Source organism: Narcine bancroftii, chromosome 10, assembly GCF_036971445.1.
Source record: "Narcine bancroftii isolate sNarBan1 chromosome 10, sNarBan1.hap1, whole genome shotgun sequence".
Classification (NCBI taxonomy): Eukaryota; Metazoa; Chordata; class Chondrichthyes; order Torpediniformes; family Narcinidae; genus Narcine; species Narcine bancroftii.
The window spans coordinates 32052645-32070241 of record NC_091478.1 but is presented as its reverse complement, the minus strand read 5'-3'; the positions used below and the strand labels follow the sequence as shown (position 1 = coordinate 32070241).

General features: G+C 42.8%; 2 protein-coding genes across 3 annotated transcripts in view; one reads left to right on the top strand and one right to left on the bottom strand.

Moving 5' to 3' along the window:
* LOC138744412 (myoferlin-like) overlaps window positions 1-2266 on the top strand; it is a 249348-nt gene extending 247082 nt beyond the window's left edge. The window contains exon 54 of the mRNA XM_069900547.1: window positions 1531-2266. Coding sequence (XP_069756648.1) covers window positions 1531-1566 — 36 coding nt within the window. The 3' untranslated portion in view covers window positions 1567-2266. The remainder of the gene's footprint in view (window positions 1-1530) is intronic.
* Window positions 1092-7790, bottom strand: cyp26a1 (cytochrome P450, family 26, subfamily A, polypeptide 1). Of its 2 annotated transcripts, XM_069900545.1 has the most exons (7): window positions 7438-7789; window positions 6755-6979; window positions 6249-6533; window positions 6002-6151; window positions 5081-5215; window positions 4804-4959; window positions 1093-3116 (listed from the first exon to the last, which is right to left on the bottom strand). In XM_069900545.1, exons 1-7 carry the CDS (start codon window positions 7624-7626, stop codon window positions 2772-2774), a joined length of 1485 nt encoding a protein of 494 aa, XP_069756646.1. In that variant the 5' UTR covers window positions 7627-7789; the 3' UTR covers window positions 1093-2771. The 2 variants fall into 2 exon arrangements, with proteins under 2 accessions (XP_069756647.1, XP_069756646.1); XM_069900546.1 differs by lacking the exon at window positions 6755-6979 and having other exon boundaries at window positions 1092-3116; window positions 7438-7790.
* Window positions 7791-17597: the final 9807 nt, after the last annotated feature.

Here is a 17597-nt window from a genome sequence, read left to right as displayed (position 1 = left end):
ACTCCAGGATAAGAATTTTAATTTTGAGGTGTTGGCAGATCGGGAGTCATGTGGGTCAGTGGGCACAAGAATGATGGGTGAGTGGAACTCAGTTTAGGATTGGAAGATGGTTTATTCAAAGTTGCCAAAAATAGATACGTGGCCAGTCTGGTGACCATTGGAATGATGGCTACGGAGAAAGTGAAGGTTTGGTTAATGTCTAAATCGATCAAAGGCATGGATGTACTGTTGAGATTTGGATGCAGACAGGTGCTTGCAGTGAACACAGATGTAGAAAAATTGGGTAGTGTCATTCAAGTTGACATGCCTGGGAAGAGGATAAAAATTGTAGTGAAGCTGGGTAATTTATTGTGGAGACTCAAAGCAATGGCTTTTGGTATTTTTTGCTAAAGGAAATTATTATATAGCTCTAGAAATTGGAGAACAAACAAGTGGCCGCACAATACTGTGGTGGTGCTAGGGGATTCTGCATTGACTTTGGATACTACCTTTGCACACATGGAATACGTTTCCTTTGAAATTATGCTGGCACTGAAGATCAACTTGAGGATGTTGAGAAGCATGAAGAGAATGGGAAGGAAAGCAAGTTTGAGAGATTATTGGGCTACACTAGGAGTAGAGCCGACTAAGCAATTCTATTGAGCTGAACAGCGGGTAAGCCACCATTTTAAAAGGTTGATGGGGATAAAGAACTGTGAATATTCGATTCAAGTAAGATGCAGAGAGAAGCCTGTTTAGCATTAGTGTTTAGTCCTGGTTGTTGATGGGGAGGAATTAAGTGAACAATTGCAGTATCCTTGGGAGGGCAGATGAACAAGGAAGTAAAAATGTGCATGGTGGAATAAATTCTGAGGCTTGTGTAGTAGCAAATGCTTGGCAATGCAGCATGGAGAGGCGATTCCCTGAGGAGATGCAGGTTTTTTTTTTCAATCTTTATTCAGTACCTGATCTGTTGAATTAAACCTTTACATGAAAAATCATATTAAAATTTAAAATCCTATTTAAATCTCAATGAAACTCAAATACAGAGGGTTTAGAGCACTTAGCAAGTAATCATTGTCCCATTTTCTCTGCTGCAAGGATAACCATGAACCATTTAGAAAAACTAGTGGTGTATAAATGCATATTTAGTATATGTGTACTGCAGATAAAGGTATTGTGCAGGTAAGTAGACAGAGTTGCCTAGTACATTTATTTGTTGTTGGTCATCACAATGAATAAAACTGACTCCAGACTCTTTATTTATTGTAAGTAAATGTATGTCAATCATTTCTATTGATCATGCATTTTTGGGGGGAAAAAAATTTCCACAAAGACTGTGTTGGATAATGATTTATAGATGATCTTGTTCAGATGCACAATTTGTGACCCAGGTCTTGGATGAGATTCTTATTTAAACCTGTTGGATTAACTGATGACTACAGATAGGCTGGAAATTGTGGAAGTTGCCTTTGACAAATATTAAGTGGAATTGAAGCAGTACCTCTCTGAAAAACACTTTTATTGAAAAAATTATTTTATCTCCCACAGAACTACCTATCCATGCGAATTGTGAATCCCATCTAAGGAGGTAGAATTGGCTGGTCCTCCTGCAACAGCAATTCTGTTGAATAGCTAGTCCGTGAACATTCATTTCATGTCTACAACTTCGTGGCCTTAAGAATAGAAATGAACTGAGGTTAGGAAGGCGACAAGATCTACATTTACCAAGGTTAGCCAAGGTTCATGGGGTCATGACTGGGCCATTTATCAGTGATTCCATGTTAATGCGCTGACCCTGATGACCAGGATCCTGCTGGTTTAATCCCAGCTTTTCTACAATTGAATGTTTGTTTAGCAGGTGCCTCTCTAGTTATGAAATACCAGGGTTGATTTCTGAATGATGAACTGAGATGAAGTGTTAGAAAACAATGGCTATTCAAGGTGGCTGGCTTGCTAATCTGTTACAAGTTTTAAATGTGCAGATTTATGGGATTTCTATAGAATATTATTTTATAAAGTAGAACTTCATTTAAGACTGCAAATGCTTCCATTTGGTGTGCATGTGTCTCTGGAGGAATGGAAGAAATTGGTTGATATTCCATTGATTTTATAAAGTGTAGAACTCTTGTACTCAGCAAAAACTCGATGGTTCATGCATTTGTTCACGTGTTGCTTAAGAATTTGGACCAAATGTGTCATTTGAATGCAGACTGAAGTGTAATTAATCAAAACGTGCTTTCTGTATTCACTATTGGTTTGCTTATAAATCATTTCATCAGCTCTATGGTTCATGTCCTTTTTATTACGTACTGTATAGCTTTGTTAAAAATTCCTCTCTGCAGGCCTTCCTCTTGATACATAGCTCAGTGCTTGACATGTTCTTGCAATGCATGCCAGGCAGATTAAGTTACAATATTTACATGCCAAGACTTTTACATAAATTAGCAATCACATAACAAAGATACAAAGCATTTAAATAATTCAAAATCTAAAAGCAGTGAATAGAGAATATTACAAGTAGTGTGAAACAGCTTATATACACAATTAATAAAGAGTCTGACTTCACCAGTGTGCCATATAGACAAAGAACATTCTAAAGGAAATAGTTTGACTTTCATAACAGACAAAACAATATTATAGAAAATAGATTAAAGCTTCTGCCACATTTATGAACCCACCAGATGACAATCTAAAGGTTATTACTCCACCTGAATACATATTGATGACATGAATGGAACACTACTCCATCATCTGATCATGTATTAGCAGAGTTCTTGCTTGTTAATAGATCATATTTTGTATGGGAAAGGTGTAAATTTTGTCGGCAGATTATCCACCGGGTATATGGTGGGATTGGTCTTCATTGCAGGAGGCCCATTTAAAAGTTGCCAATCGCAAGCTCTGACAAGTTCCACTGTGAAGATTTTGAGGAGGATCTTGGCGAACTCTTTCCCTACACAACTCCTTGAGCCTCCACCGAATGGGATATAGCTAAATCTGCATGCATCTTTTTCTGGACAGCCCTCCATGAAACGATCAGGATTAAATTCATCCTTGTTTGAGAAGTTGGTTGCAACATCATGAGTGTCACAGATGCTATAAATAACATTCCAGCCTTTTGGTATCTGATATCCCTGCAAATTAAATTTTTATGTCATTATTGCATAAACTTATTCCTTTAAAATATGGAACTTGTCAAATGAGTATGACTTTCATCTGGTGATGGGATGGATATTGTTATGCATCTTACTGGTTCACAACTCAAAACGTCATTGGTACAAAATCTCTGAAATCAGAAATATTGTCCAGGTATTCTCAGTAGCTCGGCCTTGCCACTGGAGCCGCAAACTGTTCAAAGTAGAAACTTCAGATTCTACATTTTGGTAGAATCTATCTATTCACTGTAAATTATCCATGGTATCACTCTCAATGTGTACTTAATTTACAACAACAACAATGTTCCATTACATACTTTAAATCTAAATAGGTTAAAATAAAGAATTTGCAGGCATTAATGGTAAATTTGTAAACTCGAGGAGAACTAAGTGCAAACCAGTATTCCTTTGAGTCAGTGATTCCTCCCTGCCAAGTAATGTAACCTCTAGTCTCTGAATGACATTATTTTTATTTCACACAACAGTTGTGCATGTTCAGAATTTTGATTTCAGTGAATTTTTGTAAATATTTATGAAGCTCAACCATTTCTGTATGATTCTCTAGCTTCCTGAGCCAGATATATTTTGTGCTCTGTCATTGTTCCTTATTGTGTCTTAACCTTTTCTCCTCTTTCATTTGCTATTCCATTAGGCACCCTCAACATAGCAATATTTCTTGTTGCCACCTGACCAGTTATTGCCAACAATTTTCTGTTCATTATATCTCTCGTGTAATTTGAGATTTTCATGGGAAAAATCTTTTCGTAGACTTGATTACTGTCTATACCGTCCCGCGTCGGACTTGTCAGCCACAAACGAGCCTGCAGCTGACGTGGACATTTACCCCCTCCATAAATCTTCGTCCGCGAAGCCAAGCCAAAGAGAAATACTCATGTAATCGTTGATACCGTGTAATGGTCAATCCCCCCACCCACCCGTGTTTGGCTCCGACCACCTGCCCATTGGAGCTCCTAAAACCCCATCAGTAGTCCTTAGCCCCAGCCACCCTCATACCGGACCGGAGCTCCCAATGCCCCTGATGCCCTGCGCTGACCCTTGCCCTCCCCTCTGCCCACCGGAGCTCCTGACACCCCGGCTGCAGATCCTCATCCTGGCCAACTGCCCACTTGAACTCCCAGCCACCCCACCTGTCCGAACTCCCAACCACAGATCCTCGTCCCATCCTACCACCCATCCGAGCTCTCAGTGCCCCGGCTGGAGACTCACCACCAAGTCTGGCCATCACAGAAACTTCACCGGGTCAAAAGTTGAACCCATGTAAAAGTCGACGCCCCCTTTCCTTTTTTGGCCCATAAAAGCTGTCCAATAATTTCGACGATTACACGAGTATATACGGTAATTGCAAGGATTGCTTCCTAATCATATATAAAGACCAGAAGCAGGAGTAGGTCATTCAACCAACCCTCTACACTGCCTTGGAGCATAGCATATCTTATCTATGCCACTCCCTCTATTTTCTTGATCCTCTGTTTATATATGTAAAGTGATATTCATTTCAATGTACTTGAATTAAATTGAATATTATGGATGCGTTTTTTAAAAAATCGCATGTTTAAACCCCCCCCCCCCAGAATTGACTGTCTGCATTTTCTTTGGGCAAGTTGTTTCAAAATCGACACACTTCTTTTTGCCGGAATCTGCTTACGTTTAACACGAAGGTCTTTAGGGCCACGCGGAACCCTCCGGGGACCGGGGGACTCAGTCGCAGAGTTTCTTTGATGACGCTTCCGGTGTATTTAAGTTGTTCAAGGGCTTCCATGGTGACTTGTGGGTTCTCCTTCACATCGTGGCTCAATAATCCCTGCAAATCCCACAGTGAGAAGCCGCATTTAAAAACAAAAGACTGAATTTGCAAGCACAGGAGGAGGGAGATTGCCGTCTGCACCACCAGCCGAGGGGATCTGTGAGCGCTGATGCCTTACCTGCTCCTGCAGTTCCCGCCTGACTTTTCCAACCACCTCGGGGTGCAGGGCCAGGAAAGTAACGAGCGAGGTGGCCGTGCTCGCTGTGGTCTCGTGTCCCCCAAACAGGAGCTCGGTGGCAGATTCCTTCAGCTCCTTCCGAGAAACCACAAAGGGGGGGAGGGGACATTAGCAAGATTAGCAGCATCTCCATTCGGACCAACGCTACTTCGTGAGGGTGACCTGATGCAATTGTCAGCGTTGGAAATCGGATGTGAACCGCACCTCTTCGGCCGATTTCCGGGCTTGACCTGGGACCTTGTGCGTTTGCCACCCGACCAAGGGAGCCGAGAATCTTCGTTTGGAAGTTTTCCGGGGAGGAAAACGTGTCACCATTGTTTATCAAGGTGTTGTGTACGGGATAACTCTGCCGGAAAGTTTCTGCATTAGAAACGTGTCGGGCTGAGGATCTGGGGGGGAGTGTTGTTCTGGCAGAATAAAATGCTGGAACCACTTGCCAGTCAAGCAGAAAGATATTTCGGGGATTTTTTTTCTGCGAGTTGTTTAATGTCAATGTGGGGGTAGGTCGATGGGATGGGTCAGCTTTCTGTGAGCGACTATCCTCGTGGGTCGGATGCAGGGAAGCGCTGTCATCGGGCAGCACCGTGGAGATCTGGGTCTGGACGGACGGGTCCGGGCCACTTGGTCCTGCTCGATATGCCGGCAGCGAGAGCTCGGGCTGAAGTGACCCACGGGGAGGTGAGCTGCGGGAAGGCAGCCGATGCGGAGGTGTGAGGATGCGTCTTCTCGCCGTCCTGGGGCAGTGCCCTCCTGAGCGGCTGTTGCGGTGAAGCTGCTGGGGACTGAGACCGGGGGGGGGAAAGAGGGGAGAGGTGAGGAGCGCCCTTCGGGATTTGTTCTGGCAGCTCTTTGTAACTTTACCTGCAACCGCAGGGGCTGGTCGCTCTCTTCCGAGTGCTCTATCAGAAGCTGCAGCGCATCCTTGAACTGACCCGCGGCCTCTCGTCTTGCTACCTTTTTCCGTATATTTTCTTCGATTTTTGCATGGATCACATTCCTCGCCTTCAGCCCCTATCATCAGATAACAAAGTCGGCATTAACAGCTTGATTTAAAAGTTGCGAGCTCTCCCACTGACCCACCCGGCACTGCCCTCTTGGCGCATCTTACCCGGTATAAGCCGCTGAAGGGCACGTCGATGGGCAATGAGAAGAGATTGCGAATCATTTCCTCAAAGGCTTCGATCAGCTGCTGCTGTGTGCGCGGGTTGGTCTGGCTTGGTTCGAATCCGAGTAAGATCCGGGTGGCAATCCCGAACATGAGGCGCTTCACCTCGGGGTAAACCAGGACACAGGAGCCGCTCTCCAACCAGCGCCCCAGACCGGCACGGATCTCCTCCACCATCACGGGCATGTAGTTTTTCAAGGCTTCTCTGGAGAACGCTTTCAAAATCACCTATTAACGTCCGAAAGAACATCTCAGCAAATTACCAAAAGGTCTACAACATCTTCCCCTCCTCTACACCACTGGAAATACCAACAGTTTCTATTACATGAATGCCAGCATGCCTGTATTTGGCCATTCCTTACGTAAATGGTGCCAAACCTTCCTGTGCGAATTTAGACACAAAACATCGACAATAATGAATGGGTCCGGATGCGGAACTATGCCCTTACTCTTTTCCTCTGCTTGTGTTGGGAATCGTGGAGGCTGGACAGGCAGCCGGCTCCCAGGATCGTCCTCACGGAAGCGGGCCATTGCACCGATACGAGTTTGTGCTCCCCCAGTAGAATTTGTTTCACATTTTCAGCCCCCATGATGCGCACCGTGGGGCTCCCGAAAAGATGAGTCTTGTAGATCTGGCCATACTTTCGTACTTTCATCTTAAGGAATTTGTATCTCTGCAAACGAATACACGGCGTGGGTTATAGGTACCTCTTTTGCGGGATCATGTTAAGAGGCTGCGGCTTAACTCTTGCAGATAAACAATAAATATGTCTTACATACCGATACCCGAAACAAACCAAATCAATTGAGAAATGAATCTCCATAACAAACCAGCCAACTTGCTGGGTTTCTTTATTTACACAGCGACGCTTGCTGTAAATTCTTGTATTAATGACGACACTGGAATGCAATTTAGTTCAAGTTACTGTTAAGTCGTCGGCTGAACTGAGCACCGCCTGTCTGCTTTCACTTGCAAGTTCGCAACCTGTTCTTCATGATCTCAAAACGTTTTAAAAATGCCTTCTATTCTTAATGCCGAGTTTAGCATCTTGTTCTGGCGTCCTCTTAGAAGTCCTGAATCTGAGGACGCGGACGCGTTGTTTTTCTCTCGAATACAAGCGGAACCTCTCACCTGCAGGACCAACTGGAGAGTCTCTCCCAGGAAGGGCAGCCCCATTGACCCCGGAGGTAAGGGGCTTGCACAGCTGCGGTCCCTTCCACTTATGCAGTAAATTTCCCAGAGTTTTACCGCTGCGAGAAAAAGCGACAGCGGGAGCACGGAAGTGCACAAGAAAGTGGCGCAGAGTGTAAACATGACCATCTTAACAACAACGGGACCTCTCAACTCTCCCCTCGGGACTCCCTCACCCTTCTCGTGATGTGATTCTAAGAATGAGGGAATGGTAAATGTTGCTGCCACTCCAGGTTCAAGCCTCTTTATAACCACTCCAGGTCTCAGCCCCTTTACCTTGGTCAGTTCAATTAGTTCACACAAAGTTCATCTTTAATTGTGTAGTTGGTGCCCATTCCCTCTGACTCCGCCTGGTTTAATGACGCTTCTCAAAAATCTTTAACCCATTGTTAACCAGAAGTGAAGGAGATCGGTTAGCGTGAGGTTTGATCACCTGGGCTCTGTGATCGCGCTCTTAGTAAAATTCTATGCAAGGAGTTCTGGTCATTGAGAAGGCAGGAGAGATCCTTATTACCTCAGAAATTAGAGGCCAGAGACTAGAGGTATTAAGTATCGTGGTCCCTTTGGCCACATTGATAATCAACCCATCAATCAGATTCACATTTACCCCGCTGATAAATTCATGGTACTTGTATCCAACTGAGTCATGATATGGGTGGAATACGTTTAATTTACAGCGCGTATTACATTTAAACTTGTCTCATGGATCTGGGTGTTGCAATGCTGAGCGATAATCTCATACATTAAAGGTACGAGAACAAAAGGTCTCTCTTGAAATTTAAGATAGTAAAGGGCCAGGCAAGAAATTTACTGGAGCTGAAAGATGCTCGTCGCTATGGAACCTTGAATGGCTGTTAAAAGGAATTGGTCTTCACTTCGGTTCGCTCATCGCTGTGAGAATTCCGTGTTGTGATCATTCAGAATGAAGGTTAAGCCTTTGGTATTTTATAATAAATTGCCTAGCGCGAAGTTTGCTCTGGATGGGCTGCTTCCCGCCCTCCAATTGGAAGGAGCTTATGTAAAGATTAATTATGTCATTGTCGTGGAGCCAAGTTTCGCTTTGACGTGGCGTAGGGGTTGAGTGGCTGTTGTTTAAAAAGCAGCCTGGCCTAGCGTTCACCCCCGACTGCAGATTAAACCGCGCCTTTGGGTAACTGTGAGAAATAACTACATCGTCATTCAGATGTGAATTCCTAAAATTATGATCCCATCCTCGTTCTAGGTTCAAACTCCGGTCAGCCAGGCAGAGCAATGGAAAAGTAAAGTTATATCAGAAAGTAAACAGTGGCCGCCGCCACCCACAGTTTATAGGTACGTTTACAGCAGCTATAACTCCCCGCGCGTACAAATCAGAATGTAAGTCTGGAGTTGCTGTGGAAGGAATCTAGAAATGATCGATATGTACGAGAAAAGTACAAATTCGCTGCCCCGTCGGTGAACTGCTGCATTTCGTCTGAATCTGAATGTTTTAAAATTTAATCTCAAACAGCGTGTACAGTCCCTCCAATATTACGATCGACTCCCAATAAAATGTAACAAAGCATTGTTTTTAAACGTCCATCTGGGACACTGACCCCGCAACTCCAATGAATCTGAGGTTGTAGAAAGATTACTGGTTGCGCAAGTAAACAAGATGCAATCCAAATAGGAAAATGAAATGACAGCTGGAAAGTTTAGCCCATTGCCTGTGAAGTGCCTGAAGGTCTTCAAGCTCCTTTGCTTTTCTTCCCCCTCCCAAAAAAGCAGACATTCTAATCTTGCGATTTTCCTCTGTCAATCTGACAACAGGCAGGACACATCAAAAGCATAATTCATTGTGGAAGCATTTGTAACAGACCGATGGAAATGAATACTGATATGATAAAGGTATTTAAAATTATATGGGGTAGAGACAGCCATTGGGTAGGCAGGCTTTTTCCACGCAGGGTAGGTGAGATACAAACCAGAAAATGCTGGGACATTTTGACTATTTCCCACTGTTTGATATTTCTAAGTGTTTCCAGCAGTTTCTGTATTTGTTTCTCATTTTCAGCATTTGAGGTTATTTTCTCCAATTACAGTCCAAATAAAGTTACAGTATCTCCCGGGTCTTATTGAAATGTGTATCTCCGCTTTCTAAAACTTCCAACTTTGACAGGTAAAAGCACAATGCTGGAGAAACAGGAAAGCAAACCGTGTACTTGGAAAGCAAAGATAAAGATGCAGAACCAACATAATTAAGATATCTTGATGAGGGCTCAAGTCAGAAACGTTGGTTCTGTATCTTTATCTTTGTTCTATAAAGGAGACTGTTTGACCTGTTGAGCTTCTCCAGCATTTTGTGTTTTTACCACAAAGCTCCAGGTCTCCCTCAGGGCCGAGGATCTACTTGTCCCAGGTTTTGAGGTTAGGTCTGCCCTCTTTGAACAGCAATGTTCCAGTTTCTGAGAAAAAAAAATTGTTTCAGGGAAACTGCTTGAATCAAAAGTCCTGCAGGCACTGTTGGACAAATGCCCGATGGATCTTGCGGTGTGGTTCCTTGAGTAGATGGCCCATATCATCTCACATCATCCTCATCGTCAAGACTCATCAATAAGCTCCAGACCTCACTAGGCTGGCGGTTCCCCTTCAGATCTTCCCTGTCTGATTGATATCTCAGTCCCAAGGCACATTGCCCAGGTGAATGAGGATGAGATAGGTGGTCGCCCACCTTTTTGTGGACTTTGTACATCCCAAGAATACCTGAGATGGATGCAAGATGCCTCATCAGTTCATTCTGAGCAGCTCCATAACAGAAGACTCTGGTCTATTGCTAGATCCCAGGAGTGTACACATCAGGTGCTGCTGGAAGATCACCAACTCTATGAAAGATGCTCTTTGGGTTGCCCGAAGCGTGTTGGTCTTCCGGGTATAACTTCCGTGCGGGAATGCTTCTGACTGACACATTTTCAGGCTCCAAGAGCGAGTGCTGGGAGATGCACTAAATCTTGGTGCAGCCAACCCAAAGGCTTTATGTGGCATGACTGCAGTCTAGGATTCTTCCACCCCTGGACACTCCGTGTCAGGAGTAGAAGTCTTTAGAAGCCCCTCTACACCTTTATCATCCCAAGGGGCTAAAAATAGTAATGGCTACGTCTACCAATGTATACTGAACCATAGTAATGTAAAGCAAGCCATACTGCTTTTGCACTTGTATATTTAAGATTAAAGTTTACATCTTGGATAAAATGACTTCATTTGATCAACATTCCCCTGGTAACCTTTGAACAGGTATTTCTCCTACCGGGTAGCGAAGAAATGAATTGTTTGGACGATCGAGTGCCAAAATACAATTGGGCAAATGTCGTAACTCGTCTACTGTGATGGGATTTTATCCGAAGACATTGGGTAATATCGTGGCCGCTTCGTTACTTGGGATCTGTCAGCGTTGCGTTGTAGGGAAAGAAGGGCTAAGACTTTTAGCTGTCAGATATATCTAGAATGGCACGGTCAGACAGGGTTCTGAAGTTCAAGTCTCGATCACTAGGCACTGTTGATCACTCCTAACATTGCCATCGCATTCCGAGCATTGCAATGCAAATTCTAGTTATGTGCAGAGTTACGAACAATGACTACAACTACCTGCACCACTGATGGGGAAGGAGGTTAACAAGACTTTCAATGCTATTCAGTTGCTAATTGTCGGGCAGGGTTCCGTTTCTGTGAGATGACGAGAGTCGTTGAATGTGAGCGGCAGATGCCAGCGTTTTACTAAACGTCCATTATTGTTAATCCTTTAGTTACACCCACTAGTTATACATTTCTAAACAACGATTCCACCCGTGGTGAAATACAACAAAGGAGTGTTCTACTTCATTGTTCGGCAAATCTAATAATTGGAGAGAAGGTGTTGTGGACAGACCTGAGCGCCCGAGTGTGCGGGGTGGTGTGACCTGTTTTATTTAAATTGCCACACATTCGTCGAGAAGTTTGTGAAATTGCTGGGCTTTTATTTTTGTCGAAACAGAAGGAAATTAGCGACGTATAAATCAAAATATTGAAGACAGCACATTACAGGATATTTTAGTATTTACGGGGCTGTTATCACCACTTGTTGAGTTTTTGTGAAAGGTGTATCCGACTCAGGAATATTTAGCAGTCGGGGTGGCGTCAGATTGATAAGCCTTCCACAATAAGCCCATAGGGAAGCTCTGGGTGTGTTCACACCTCGTTCAAACTCCAGAAAAATATGGGAGCCCAGAGCCGAAAAGAGAATCGAACCCTTTAAACGACTGAAAGTTCATTCAAAATGAGACGTCAGGCCTATATCTCGTTTTAACAATACACGATTCCACACCGGGTTGGTCGTTTCCAGGTATTTGTAACCAGGAAAACGAGCATTAAATTGTGCTTTGCAAATATTTGAGGCTTAGTTAGGTGCACTTTATTTTACTAAGATCTTGAGCCAATTGAGAAATCAATTCAGTAGCAAGTGTGTGTTGAAGGGCGTCAATTCCAATGTCTCGGGGAGCAGCGGGAATAAAATGAAACAGACGACCGACCTCAGTACACTGGGCGAAAAGATTTCTTTTTCTTTTGATAATTCCTTCACCATCGTCTGCTGAGTAAAATTCATATGTTCGTGTGCTGCCACGAAACCTGTAAATGCTGCGTTTCGGTTATGACTCGCAGTTTTGAGTGGATGTTTCAAAAGGCTCATTTAACCTGAAACGGTAGAATTAATCACTGAATGTTCACACATAAATATAGTGAGTGCCGATTAAAAGACTCTGTCCGAAACCCATTTGAATGTCAGGTGTAATGTTAAATAAATGGACGACTGCCAGCAAGAAGACAAAAACTTGTGCAGTTTCAGTGAAGCCTTGAAAGAGTTTTCACAGCTCAGTATATCTCTTGAAAAAATGTCGATTTCAAAATGATTATCCCCCACACACGAATGTCCCGTTTCACAATAATGAACCAAAAATTTAATATGTAGGATTCTTATCCTAATAAAACTGACCAGAGTGCCAGATGATTTCCGGCGGCCACTCCAAAGCTCCATTCGGCGAAATGTTTAAGAACTTTTTTCCCCCCATTTATTTGGAATTATACCTTGCTCATCTATTTTATGCGTAAATGTTTCAATTTTAAACCAATTGATAACGTGTTCGCCAGGATTCAATTGCAGATTCTCAAACCGTAATTTATAAACGTCTGCCAACTCTAGTTAGTCAAAGCTGTCTTCAAAATAAGGTATACAGAAGTTTCATTGTTCCGCATGCGGGGTAGAGGACTGCTCTCTTCAGTGAGCGGAATGGACCTGTTATTTATTAATCAGTGTTATGCTCATTCAGTTATGGTCATTTGTTTGTTTGGTCCCAGCAGATGGCGTAATTATGGGTTACAGCGACTTTTAATCTCTTAAGGCAGTTATTCCCTCGGTGGGGTGACACAGAGTGATTTTTTTTAATGGATTTGAATTTTACCAAGCTAATAGAGATTCTTGCAATATATAGCAAGAAACAAAAGTTTTTTAAATTGTATTAATGACAAATGATGTTTATTCTCCGAACCCTTTAGTTGCAGGTGAACCTATTGAATTCATCTCCATGATGTATGGCTTTGCTCCTCTCTGACCTGGTGGGTAAGTTTTTCAGCCCACAAACCTTTACTATAACGTCTGATGCCGGGGTTCCTGAGGATTGTTAGTAAACGGCTCCCCAAACCTGGGGACACACAGTTCTTTTGGCCCCCAAGGCTTGATGTGTTTTCAGCCAGAGCTGACCGCAGTCTGACCTGCAAGAAAGACGGACCGTGACATCCGCGTGAACTTTGGCAGAAACTTCGTCAAGTTCACTGGCCGTCTCCACAAATTCATCCATGGCCGGAGTGTTGGAGCCAAGCCCGCCTATTTGCTTCCCGCGCTGATCTGAACTCACTTGCTATTCGAAGATTAATGCAGAGCGTCGGCATTCGCACCATGTTTGTAAACTGTGAAGTATGAAAGTCTGCAGGCGCTATCACTGTAGTAAAAATACACAGAAATGCTGGAGGAACTCAGCCGGACTCAGTACAGAACGTCTCGGGTCTGAGTCCTTCAAGGAAGAAGCCCCACTGAGTTCCACCAGCATTTCTCTTCTATATTCTACAGGTGGAACAAAAGCGAATTCCCATGCACATTAAATAACAATTACACTTACATTGAGAGAGTTTAAAATGAACGATTTTATTGTTTTTCACTGTCGATGTGCACGTATAAATTTTCAGAAGGAAAATGTTTGGATGCTGTGGGCTGCTGTGGCATTAGGACTTTAAAATTGGTTCAGTGTTTCTCCCAGTGGGGTCTGGAGGCCATAAAACTGAACACACCAAGCAACGCAAAACACCAAGCAAAATGTCTAATGCAGAAATATAACGAATTGAAACAAGCAATAAAGTTGACAGTAAATTGGGGATATGACGGTTTCAATATCTGGAGGCGCAGTGGACGGCAGATATTAACACCTGGAGCAAAAAAAAAGACGGAATTCAGCGGGTCAAGCAACATCTGTGGAGGACAAGGGACAGTTCATGTTTAGAGACCCTACATCAGGAGTCCATCATGTGACAAGTCCCACCAAAGGGGCGCTGGAAAAGACCAAGTGAGGGGCGCTGGACAAAGTGGCGACTCTCTGCCTTACTGAAAAGAATTTCATGCCTGTTACATTTTAAATGTAGTATCATGTGAGTATTGGAGCCTTTACCTTTTACGTGGACTGGGAGCAGCTTCTCACAGTTAAGTCGACATCTGACACATGGGAGTAATTCAAAATTGGAACGGGGTTCAGATGCAAGGTAAGGACAGCAAGACCAAAGAACCCTTGAATATCGAAAGGTGGATAAAGCAAAGTATTGAAAGCAGGACAGGCCCATCAGGAATATAGAACATTAATGAAAGTACTTGAAAGTATCCAGGAGGGAAAGATTAGGCTCCATTAGTAACTAAAGAAGAGTGCATTGAGGTGGAATTTGTAGATAGGTCGTAAATCAATACATATCCTTTGTCTTCACTAAGGAGAAGAAATTGTCGGTTAATGCCAGGTGAAGGGGGAGAGGAGACAGTAAAATTCTAAGAGGGTGTATTAAATATATGTACAGACTTATAAGTGGATAAATCCCTGAACCTGTTGAGGTTAAGTTCCATGGGAGATTACTGGGGTCAAAACTGAGATTTTCAAGAGAAGTGCCAGAATGAGTGGAAATGTGCTCTGCTGGGGAATGGTGGATGGTCAATGGTAGACAAGATTAAATCTATATGGATAGGGAGGGCTTTGGTAGAGGGCATCCATCATTTCAAAAAGCCGATGCAGTTCATTGGGAAATGTGTTTGATCCGGATTACTTAGGCTACTGTAAGGCCTTTTACAAGTTCCAAAAGATTAGTGCCCAAGAGGTTCAAGGTAGTTTGGCAAATCGGATCCAGAATTGGGTTTGGTAATGGGTACGGAGGGTGATGGTGGCATGTTTTTTATAGTTGAAATCCTGGAATAAGTGGTAGACCACCTTAAACAGTGTTGCAAATCCTTGCTGTCACATACAATAAAGTTTTGGATAGGAATATAAAATTGGCAAATAGCAGGAAACTCGTTGATGTTGACACTAACTATTAATTCCTGTTTGTCTCATCTGAGATGATCAGTTCTTTTGAAGTTTTTGAAAAAGTGTGTTTACCATTATCATATAAAAACGCATAAAAACAACATTTTACATTTTTGTTTCAATAACTAAAAATGTTAAGGGTATAAATTCAACTGTTATTGTAAAATGTAAAGTACATTTTGCCTAAAGTGACAGAAAGGTGTATTTGCAGCCTTATGGGGAAAGTATGTGAAATCAGGCTTCTGATGGACTAGTAAATGGATCTTGAACATTCACTGTAACCATGGAAGGAATGTAAATGATTAACTGTAAGGAATAATCCTCCTGTTTTAGTTCCAGTTTGATTATTCAAATATCAACGATGCGAAATAAAGATAGAAAAAAATATTTTTTCCTCAAATGAGATGGGTTTTTAAAAAAATTTTGGAAGCTTTATTCAAAAGGAAATAAATATAACGGTACCGATATGAAAACAATAGTTTGTTCGTCTAAGATGATTTCAAAGGAATCGGCGTCGGATATTTTGACCCTCGGATCGGGCGACGCAAAGGTAAAGGTTTCATTATTGTCATATAATTCTACATAGAATTACATGAAATTCTTTAGCTTTGGTCTCCAGTACGGCAGAGTCCTTCGCTCGTCGAAAACCTATTGCCTGAGTGATAAGCAGTCGTCACCCTTGATCATAAATCCATGGCAGGAAGATGGCCAGACGCCTGTGCTTTGATCTGAAACTGATTTTGTGCATTGAAGGCAATTAACATTGGCAGGAGTTACCTCATTTTAGAGGCTTCAAGTCTGCCAGATGGTTTGCACTAGGTAGTGCGACGATTGAGTCTTGCTGTGTACTGAGGAGAGAAGCTGCATTTTCCACAACCATTCTCTATGGTCGAGTTATTTTGTGAATATATTTTTTGTCGGAAGAATAAAATGGGACAGCACATTTGCTGCTACCTCTCCACTCTGGCGTCTTCCAGCCGGGTTCTGTGTGAGTGTTGTACTCGGCTGCTCTGATTTCCTCCCAAATACCTGCAGGTGTGGGAAAATTGCTGAGTGTGTATATATATATAGTCTCTGATGGATAAATCTGGGTGGGAGGAGTTACCGGGAATATCTCAGGAGGATAAAATCGGATGTGTAAATGGGGCGGACTGGCTATAACTCAATGATCTCTGCAGTCGAATAGATTGGCAAGAGAATGGGATGAAGGTGGTGACTGCGAGGTATTCTTAGACTTTCTGGTACAAAAAGAACGAGCGCTTATATACAGTATCATTGACTTTAACTGTCGGTTTTAATGTTCTCGAACATCACAAAGCACAATTAAATTACATTTGAATTAAAATTAGTCTCAATTTTGCAAAGCAAACTAATACCTGCTTCTAGGAAATTCTACATACAATGTTTAGAAATGCAACCCATTATCACAAGAACTGTGCTTTTAAAAACATTTATATTATTTTAGGTTTATTCTTTAAATATCACAACATACATTGACACCTTTTCCAACATTATAATCATTATATCTGAAAAGAAATTAATTAAACGAAATAAACATCTTACCTAAAACTGGTAAATCTGTATCTACAGCTGTTATGTGTCGATTTTTAAACTCCTGTCTGACTTGTTGGATATTCTGTTGTTTATTGGAAATGTATAGTTTCCTTTAGGAACTGCGACAGATACCTATTTATTCTAATCCATATACAAGTCACCAAAAACAAAAATGCAGGAAGAACTTGGCCAATCAATCAGCATCTGGAGAAATAGAAACCATTCATCGGAACTGAGAAAGAGAAAAACAAGCAACTCCAAGTAATGGAGAAGTGGGGGGGGGGGGGGGGGGGATGGCACAGGGATTACTTTAAGTGGTATGTGAGTGGAAAGAAAAAGGTTGCACTGCATGAGATAAAGTGAATTTTGCACGATTCCTGGTGGAACCTCATTCAGTTTAGCGCAGTTTCCGCCATTGGGCTTGGCGACAGATTAGGGTGGTAACCTTCGAAGATGTACCCCGTATGACAGTCAGCTGTCATGCCACAAAGGAGAGGGAGCTAAGTCCCACATTCAGCCAAATAAAAACGAGGTACAGACAGGGACGGAGAGGAGTGTGGTGGGAGTACTATGAACCGAGAAGGAAGGTGTGAGATGTCTGGGAAACTTGTGGCTCCATAATAGGAACCTCTACAGATGTCTCATTCAGAAAAATAAGAATCCCTTAAAATAGGCCCACTATCTGCCAGGTCATTTCTGAGAAGGTGCCCTTTAACCGAGAACGCCTTATAGTTCTTGCTGACACCCCTCTATTCAGCTGTGATTTAAAACAGTGGATGCCAAGGCGGACATTCTTCTCGGTAGCATTCATTCTCTTTCTGCCGCCCCTCAAAATCTGCCTTCAGGCTTCAAGTCTGCCAGCTGGTTTGCACCAGGTAGTGCGACGATTGAGTCTTGCTGTGCACTGAGGAGAGAAGCTGCGTTTTCCACAACCATTCTGGTACATTC